The sequence below is a fragment of the Octopus bimaculoides genome, chromosome 14 (assembly GCF_001194135.2).
Source record: "Octopus bimaculoides isolate UCB-OBI-ISO-001 chromosome 14, ASM119413v2, whole genome shotgun sequence".
NCBI lineage: Eukaryota > Metazoa > Mollusca > Cephalopoda > Octopoda > Octopodidae > Octopus > Octopus bimaculoides.
The window spans coordinates 44,085,666-44,095,833 of NC_068994.1; the positions used below are offsets into that span (position 1 = coordinate 44,085,666).

The following is a 10,168-nucleotide window of genomic DNA, read 5'->3' on the forward strand; positions in this document are numbered from 1 at the left end:
GACACGTAAAAGCACCCACTACACTCTCTGAGTGGTTGGCGTTAGGAAGGGCATCCAGCTGTAGAAACTCTGCCAAATCAGACTGGAGCCTGGTGTTGCCATCCGGTTTCACCAGTCCTCAGTCAAATCGTCCAACCCATGCTAGCATGGAAAGCGGACGTTAAACGATGATGATGATGATGATGATACATATATATATATGTGTATGTATATACATATATATGTATGTATGTATGTGTGTATATATATATATATATATATATGAGAGAGAGAGAGATAGACAGATAAGGGAATAGGTATATGTAAACGTTCATACACACGCGCGCGCATGCTCACGCACACACACATGCACACGCATACACACACATACATGCAGACACGCACTCATAGCTATAAGCCTTAACCTCTCCTTTGCCCATTTTCAGCTCAAGAATGATGAAATTACTACCCTGTTTTAATGTCCATGAAATAGATAGATGTAGACTCGGTTATCAAAATGCAAGCATTTTATCGAGTTTTACTTTCTCTGATGCCAGATGACACAAATATTATATTGAATGTAAAAACAAAAACAAAAACCCCTAAAAAACCCGAAATCATAAAAATAAGTTAAAACATTATTTAAAAAACAGTCGATATTAGAATGACACTACAATCAATAAATATTTTTTTGAAACTAGAAATCTTATTCTTTATACTTATTAGAATTTTTAAAAAATATCTTTTATGTATTTATGTATTTGTTTTTTGGTAATATTATTTTGTTGTTGTTGTTTTTTCTTTGCTTTTAAAGCAATTAGAATCTACATTAAAACAAGTCATTCTTATATTTATCGTTTGTATTTTTTTTGTTTATTTGCTATGTACTTTTATTTATTTTATTTATTTATTTAAAAAATTTTTTTTTTTAAAGGTGTATTGGGATATGTGCCATTGTCAATGAAGATATCTGCAAGTAAAGGAAAGCTGAAAATTTAGTCAATCAAATTAATTTCGCAAGATTTCATTTCAATGAGTTTATGGCAAAAATAAATCACAGAAACAATCTTCATCATCATCATCATCATCATCATCATCATCATCATCATCATCATTATCATCATCACCATAACATCACTGCCATCATTCTCATCATCATCATCATCATCACCATCAGCATTGTCATAGTTATCATCACTATCATCATCATCAACACTGATGGTTTTAGTGCAGTTATTTTTTTATTGCCATCACCAAAACAACAGCCACCAGTATCATCACAACCTCTGCAAACATCACCATCATCAGTACAGATCTATAACAGCATCAATCGCAGTAATAACATCATCATTGCCATTATTATTATTATTATTATTATTATTATTATTATTATTATTATTATCATCTTCATTATCATCAAGATTATCATCGACCTAAATGTTTAAATGTTCAAATGCAACACTATGAGACAGGGAAAAGAGAAGTAGCTTCCAGAAATATTTTATCTATGCCATCAGAAACAACAGCACATCTTGAATAAACCAATAAAGGAACCTCTACATGGTCCCTGAAGTTGTTAGAAATAGCAGCTAAATCTGTATCATATCATATTCTACCATTTTATGAATGTATAAGTGTATGTATGTATGAGCCAATGAAGGAACCTCTACATGGTCCCTGAAGTTGTTAGAAATAGCAGCCAAATCTGTATCATATCATATTCTACCATTTTATGAATGTATAAGTGAATGTATGTATGAGCCAATGAAGGAACCTCTACATGGTCCCTGAAGTTGCTAGAAATAGCAGCCAAATCTGTATCATATCATATTCTACCATTTTATGAATGTATAAATGTACGTATGTATGAGCCAATGAAGGAACCTCTACATGGTAGCTAAACTGGTAGAATAAAAGCAGCAAAATCTGCATCATATTATACTTAATTGTCTTACGCATGTTAAAATGTATGTATGGGAATCTCTATGGTAGTTAGAATTGGGGAAAATAGCCGCTTAATCTCCTTCAAACCATGATATATTGCTTCGCATTTATATATACTCGTTACTCTTTTACTCTTTTATTTGTTTCAGTCATTTGACTGCGGCCATGCTGGAGCACCGCTTTTAGTCGAGCAAATCGACCCCAGGACTTATTCTTTGGAAGCCTAGTACTTATTCTATCGGTCTCTTTTGCTGAACCGCTAGGTTACGGGGACGTAAACACACCAGCATTGGTTGTCAAGCGATGTGGGGGGGGGGACAAACAGACACACAAACATATACACTCATACATATACATATATACGACGGGCTTCTTTCAGTTTCCATCTACCAAATCCACTCACAAGGCTTTGGTCGGCCCGAGGCTATAGTAGAAGACACTTGCCCAAGGTGCCACGCAGTGGGACTGAACCCAGAACCATGTGGTTGGTAAGCAAGCTACTTACCACACAGCCACTCCCGGGAGACCTGTACATGGGTAGCTAGACATGCTAAAAATTGGTGTAAAATTTCCTTCAAATTACATGCTACTACTGTCTTACAGAAAGACATTTTGGATAATGTTGTTTCCTGTGTGCTTGGAATGTCTTTGATCAGAGATCTACTCTTTCAGGGAAAACCTGAGGCTGAACAATAGCAACACCAATTACACATCTTGGAACATACTCCAGCCAGCAAATTGCAACACATATTTAATACATGCCAAACTAATAATTCATCATGGGCAAATCCATGTTATTAAATCCCTACCGTTGGAGACAACAAGGAAGCCTTTAGATGGATGATCAACTTGCTAGAAATAAAAACTTAATCTCACTTAAACTACATCATAGGTGCAAGGATGGCTGTGTGATAAGAAGTTTGCTTCCCAACCACATGGTTCCAGGTTCAGTCCCACTGCATGACACCTTGGGATCAAAGCCTTGTGAGTGGATTTGGTTGACAGAAACTGAAAAAAGTACTAGCTACGGCGGTACATATTGTAAAATTGGAACGATACAGAGAAGATTAGCATGGCCCCTGCGTAAGGATGACATGTGTGTGTGTGTGTGTGTGTGTGTGTGTGTGTGTGCGTGCGTGCTTGTGTGCATGCATGTATGTCTATGGTACCCTTGTTCTGACAGCATGTGATAGTTGTAGGCTAACATCACTATCGTATAAGCAATGTTGTTCATTTCTAGTCTTCTGTGAAAATCTTGTCTGACCATGAGGAAATATTACATTGTCTGAAAATAGTTGAGGGTTGGTGATAGGAAGGGCATCCAGTTGTAAAAAACAATCTACTTCAACAAATTTCATCTGACCCCTGAATGCATGGAAAAGTGGATGATGATAAGTGATGATGATGATGATGATGATGATGATGATGATGATGAATATGATGATTTATTTCACATGGCTTTGGTTGACTAAAGACTATGGTAAAAAGATGCCTAAAAATAGCATGTAGCTGGGTCAAACTCAAAACGATATAGTTGTTAAACAAACTTCTTAACCAAGTAGCCATATCTGTTCAGAGTTACTGTTCAGTCAGCTAATGTGTCACCTGACAAAATGATTAATGAACTTCAGGATTGTTTCCAATTGTTTACAACTAGAATTTGCTTCAGAAAGTGTTAACACAGAACTTAGCACAGATATCGAGAAATATATCGCTACATTCCTGATGTATACACCTTTACACTTACAGTTCTACATTGTCAAGTTGTGTTACAATACGCAAGAAGTATGTTACTACAATAACTTTACATAGTTCTGTTACAATTAAAAGGAACATGCTTCTACAACAGTTCTACAGAGATGGCTACATCATAATACACAAGAAACATATGTATTTAGAGTGTTTTTATGTGAACCATTACAATACAAAAAAAACATGCTTCACTACAATAAAATAGAAATATGCTTGTAATTTATTTTCAAGTAATGAGTTGTGCTTATAATACACAAGGTCTATACCTTCTCAGTATATATCCCTTCAGAGTACTGTATAAGCAGTTGTGTTAAGCAGTGTTACATAAAAATTGTTGTGTTATAAGATACAAGATATATATATATATATATATATATATATATATATATATATGCTCCCGCTGTCATCATCATCATCATTTTAATGGTCACTTTTCCATGCTTATACAGGTCACACAGTGTTTATTGAGGCAGATTTTCCATGGCTGGATGCCCTTCCTGTCTCCAAACAATATACTCTTCCCTAATGATGACAGCACTGTCAGTACTGTCTCTGTATTCATTATGTTATCAAAAATAGTAGTAGGTATTCTATACATGGCAGATTAATTAGTTTTATCTTTAATTTTAATGAAATATCTCTTAATAAATTACAAAATAAACTAATTGGAGATTTCTAAAAAGAATGAAATGGTGCTATACATGATTACTATCGTCAGTTACGACGATGAGGGTTCCAGTTGATTCGATCAATGGAACACCCTGCTTGTGAAATTAACGTGCATGTGGCTGAGCACTCCACAGACATGTGTACCCTTAATACAGTTCTTGGGGAGATTCAGCATGAAACAGTGTGTGACACGGCTGGCCCTTTGAAATACAGGTACAACAGAAACAGGAAGAAAGAGTGAGAGAAAGTTGTGGTGAAAGAGTACAGCAGGGTTTGTCACCACCCCCTGCTGGAGCCTTGTGGAGCTTTAGATGTTTTTGCTCAATAAACACTCACAACATCCAGTCTGGGAATCAAAACCGCAATCCCATGACAGCGAGTCCGCTGCCCTAACCACTGGGCCATTGCACCTCACATGTGATTACTATAACTAGAAACTGTAAGAACTTTGTAACAGATAGAAAATATCAAATATGTGATTTCTGTGCATCTTCTTAACTTGAATTCTTTAATTTCAAATTCAAATTTCTCACCTCACTTACTGTTGTGAGAGGATGGCTATCTCCCTTGTATTAAGAGCCCTACCTACAGGCTTCACATGTTTATTGCAATAATTCTTCTAAATCTTCCTTTGATGAACCAGACTATTTGCATTTAACAGCAGCACGTCTTAACAATGATGATATTACGATCACACGTTATTTTACAGTAAAAACATCACACTGCCCTTACATAGCAATTCATAAGTGAGAAAATGGAAACAAAGTTACAAATCTGAAAAGAAAATAGAACATCAGTTTCATGTGACGAGATAATAAAAGCAATCTAAAACAAGTACCTGGTATTTCTTCGTACTGTGGGGCATCTCTTCGTATGCAGCCATGTTTGATATCTTTTCGTGTGGATACAATATTGATACGACAGTCAGGAGCTGTAAAAGGTCTTTCTTCGACTCCAATATAGCCTGATGTTACACCAATATCTGCTATGTATCCCTGAGAGAGATATTTAAGAATAATTAGTTGTACATAACTCAACATTTTAAAATCAAATATATTAAAATCTACATGTATATATTTTTTTTTTTTTTTGCCCACTACATGGCACCTGGGGTAAGTATCTTTTGCTGTAGCCCATGGCTAACCAATGTCATGTGAGTGGATTTGGTAGATGGAAACTGAAAAAAGCCCATCGTGTACATATATATATATATATATGTGTGTATGTGTGTGTGTGTGTGTGTGTGCGTAAAAGAAAAAAAAGAAAATGGAAATTGGGAAGTTAATAATTGTTTATTATTAACAGCAAGATAATTGTCATTAATTCCCCAATGTTGAACCAGTATTTCCTTGGATAAAAACCATCCCTTCTTGAGGTTAACATAACCTCTAATCGAATCTAATGTGTGTGTGTGTGTGTGTGTGTGTGTGTGTGTGTGTAATTAGAAGACAAAAAAGGGATTTAAAAAATCCTGGCAGATATCAATAAAGCACTTAGTATTAAAAGAATTTGGTTAACAATATTCAACAATTAGACTCCAGTAAATGTATGCAGAATACAGATCTCAGGTAAATTTTCATGCATAACAGGTAAATCCAAATATGCTTTGGTAGAATTTTGAGAAATTCAGGGTATCTGACAACAAATATATATATGTATATGTATACAAAAATGTGTAAATGTATAATACATATGTAAGCTTGTTTTGGAATCACGTGATAGTTGTAAACAAGTGTCACTGTCGTACAAGTGGAGTCTTTCATTCCCAAATTTCAATGAAAACATGTCCAACCATGATAAATTGTAACCTCACTGGGAAACAGGTGAGGGTTGGTGATAGGTAGGGCATCCGGCCATAGAAAATCTGTCCACAACAAATTCCGTCAGACCTATACAAGCATGGAAGATTGGACATTAAAACAATGGCAATGATGATGATGCAACAATGACCATGACGGATGATGATGCTGATGATGATGACAATGATGGTGATTATGATGATGACGATGATGATGATAACCAAGGTTTAGATTTTTATGTTAAATCAGTATCAACCTATTTAACCTTTTAGTTTTCAGATTATTCTGTCAAATGTAAAGCTTATTTATTCACATTGTTTTAAATTAATCATGCATTATCTCGCAGATTTGAGATTCAGATGATGTGATTGTTTATTTTTTTTTAGAATGACATTGCAGGATAGGTGTGAGGGGTTGGATCTGGCCAGTTTGGACATAAAACAGACAGGATATTTTGGCCGGATATGGCCAGTTTAAATGCTATAGTTAATGAATGTAACATTAGAAAAGCTAACAAGAAATAAATATGCACCAAAGAAACATGTAACACAGCTCTTTGGAATTTGCTGTATAAGCTTTTATAGAGGAGTGATGAAGAACTTAAGGGCTACCTTAGCAGCATACTAGCTATGCTACAGCTTCCAGCATTTTAAAGATAGCACCAATCTGTCAGCTGGTGAAACAAGCCTTGAGTTTTGGGAATGTCTCACACAATTCATGAAGACATTCTTTTCTGAGAGTATATATATGCCTTCTCTTCCATGTTTTCTCCAGAAAAGTATCAAATGGTTTCTCCATAAATTGTAAATTCTGTTTCTACTCCACAAAGAAACCCCATTTTTCTAATTTTTTTTTTTTTTAAGTTTGTACTAACTTTAAAATTGTGTAAAATGTACCACTTGAGGACAGATCAACTACAAGGAATCTCAGTCCTTATATAAGCTCTTTTAATTTTTTCTGTCATATTGGATTGCTGCCAAGTGTCTATAGTCATCTCTTGCTCAAGGTGCTCTATCCAAGAGCTCAAAGTGGACTGGTCTTCATCGTCTACCTTCTGTGAGTGCCAAAGGTGGTCAGCCTGAGTACCTGAGATTGTCTAGTTAAGTTAGGCACCAAACAGGGAGCAAATTTTAGATCATCCAAGGAGCTATATTATACCACAGTTCCATGCTAGTTGGTTGATTTATAGATCTGTCACATGACCCATAACTAAATATCTTGCGATTGAGGTTCAAATTCCTGCATAGGTGAACTTCCTTCAAGCCAAGTTCCCAATCCAAAAATCAAGATTATTCATTTGATTATATATGTCCTTAGGCGATATGCTTAGCAGTATTTCGTCTGTCTTTACGTTCTGAGTTCAAATTCCACCAAGGTCAACTTTACCTTTCATCCTTTCAGGGCCGATAAATTGAGTACCAGTTGCGTACTGGGGTTGATCTAATCGACTGGCCCCCTCCCCAAACATTTCAGGCCCTGTGCCTAGAGTAGAAAAGAATCTTTAGCATGTTGGATGAAATGGCAAGCAGAATTCCTCCTGATTCATTACGTTCTGAGTTCAAATTCTGCCATGGTCGATTTTGCCTTTTATTCTTTCAGGGTCAATGAAACAAGCCCCTTTCAATTACTAGAGGTGATGTTATCAATTTCTTCCTCTCTTCAAAAAATTGCTGGCAGTTTGCCAAAATTTGAAACTTTATATGGACCCCTTTGGAAAGGCATGAATGCTAAAACTCCCACGTACTCTTTTAAATATCTCGGTATCATGCTTACCTGGAGATGACGGTGGGGAAAACTTGATGATGAACATGTAACTCCATCAGGATGATAGTTATATTAAGCTACATCCGGAAATTGTTATGGTTCATTTTTTTATATATTTTGTATTTTCTGTTTTAAACAGTAAAACTTATATTTCATGAATATATTAAATATTTGCCGTTGTATTTTAGTTAAATTGGCAATACTGCTCCTCACGCTAGAATGGTTTAAACTGCGTAGTAAATTGCTTATGAATCAATGGATATATGTGCGTTTGAAGAAAGGACAGAAAATGATAGAGAGGGGAATCTAGAAAGGAAAGACAGAGAAGCAAACACAAAAATAGAATAACATAAAAGATGGAGGAGGAGGAGGAAAGGACAGAGGGGCGGTGTGAGTGTGGGGTGGGAGGCTAGAAAACAAAGCGAAGTGGTGGAAAGAGAAAGAAACAAGAAGTGAAGGAGAGAAAAAATTCGTGGGAGTCTGACACATGTAAGGATAGGTAAACCAAGCAAGAGAAACAGTCGGAAGTCGGGGGAGAAATTGGAAGAGTAGGATAGATAGAGATGGTATGCAAATGGTAAAATAAGAGCATGAAGAGGAATAAGGAATTGATGAAAAGAGAGAGAGGGGGGAAACAAAGACAGAGACAAAAATTGTGGGAGAAAGAGAGGTGAGGACAATGGCAAACAGATAAAGAGAGAGGAAAGGAGAGAGAAAGAGACAGTGACAGACAGAGAGGGGGAAAAATAGAAAAACAACGACGAAGTGGGTAAAAGAGGGAGAGACAAAGACAGATAAAAAGAGTGTGGCAGAGATAAAAGAGAGAAACAAATAAATAGACAGAGGAGAGAAAGAGAGAGAGAGAGATAGAAGGGAGATTAATGGATGAAGGGAACTTGTGTATGCTGAATTGTCCGGAACATTTCCATCGAATGATTTGTGTTATCTGCAACGGTGTTGACGCTTAATAACGTTTCTTTTATTTTTGCTCACTTCTGCATATTTTCCATTAGATGATATCAGCAAGGCACGTCTACAGAGTGTTTTTATTATAGATAGCTTATATCTAAAGAGGAATTCGATGTTAGCATGGAGGTAATTGCATTTGCAAGTGAGTTTAGAGTAAACCGAATGATACAGGTGATGTATTTACTACCGTTAGCCACAATGTTTGTGGCCAACAAAGATATTTACTATCAATATCTATTTCCTGTGTAAATTTTAAAATCGATTTTCATTACATCTTTTGTTGTTATTATTAATCTTTTTTTTTCTTTCTCTTTTTATGATTTATATGCACTTCAAGTTGTTAACTGCTGTGTACATGTCCTCAGATTTAGCTCCTGTGTGTGCTTTTACATTAACACTTCAACGACTAACGATGTAAGGTTTTAGTTTGCCAATGGAACAACTATTTTTTTGTCATAGACCAATAAAGACATACACACACACACATAACGTGTTATAGTTTTATAAAGCTAATACATAGAAGAGTGTACATAAGTTAGAACATCTAAATATATATATTTTCATTTGAGAAAATTCAGTGTAACTTTATACTTCGAGTTTCTAGTTGAGAATTTTCTCCAGATAGAGTAATTAATCCATTGATATCGGGGAAGCTTTTAAGCTTTTATCAGATTCATTCGTCATGTGACGCTTGTGGTATGTATGTGTGACAGTGCGCGCGTATGTATATATATATATATATATATATATATATATATATATTTCTTACTGGTCTTTAAATTATGGCCTGTCAGCCTAGCTTCTAGCACTTTGATCTTCTTGAGACAAAGTGTGTCTGCATTTCCGTTTGCAGAATAGTTTATAATTTAACATCAGTATATTAGATTTTCCTGCCAAGGAAAGCGTTTTCGTCTCTATTGTCGGAGCGAAGGGAAATATCTTGATGCAATAATAAAATGCTGAAGAAATAGCACCTATTAATCTACAAATACAGACGTACAAACATTGTAACGAAATGTTTAAAGAAATAAAAGTCAAACTAACAACGGCACACTGAGAAATAAATGAATGAAAGGTTGGGTGCATACATCATTTGCTAATTATAAGACTATTCTCAGGTAGAAAACAAACTCGGAATATAAAGTTAGTTATGTATTTCTCTACCTCTCTCTCTCTCTCTCTCTCTCTCTCTCTCTCTCTCTCTCTCTCTCACACACACACACATTCATTTAGTATTGACTGTTGGGAGAAAGAGTACTCAATACCATAGAGGAGATTAATAATATCGTTAT

General features: G+C 35.5%; 1 protein-coding gene and 1 non-coding gene across 3 annotated transcripts in view; one reads left to right on the top strand and one right to left on the bottom strand.

Moving 5' to 3' along the window:
- Positions 1-10,168, bottom strand: part of LOC106877753 (protocadherin-18) — a 215,124-nt gene that overhangs the window by 38,195 nt on the left and 166,761 nt on the right. For both annotated transcript variants that reach the window (XM_052973116.1, XM_014926764.2), the window contains exon 3: positions 5,183-5,339. In XM_052973116.1, coding sequence (XP_052829076.1) covers positions 5,183-5,339 — 157 coding nt within the window. The remainder of the gene's footprint in view (positions 1-5,182; positions 5,340-10,168) is intronic.
- On the top strand, positions 2,941-3,047 carry LOC128249457 (U6 spliceosomal RNA). The gene has a single exon (XR_008265578.1). It is a non-coding gene; the product is annotated as a U6 spliceosomal RNA (small nuclear RNA).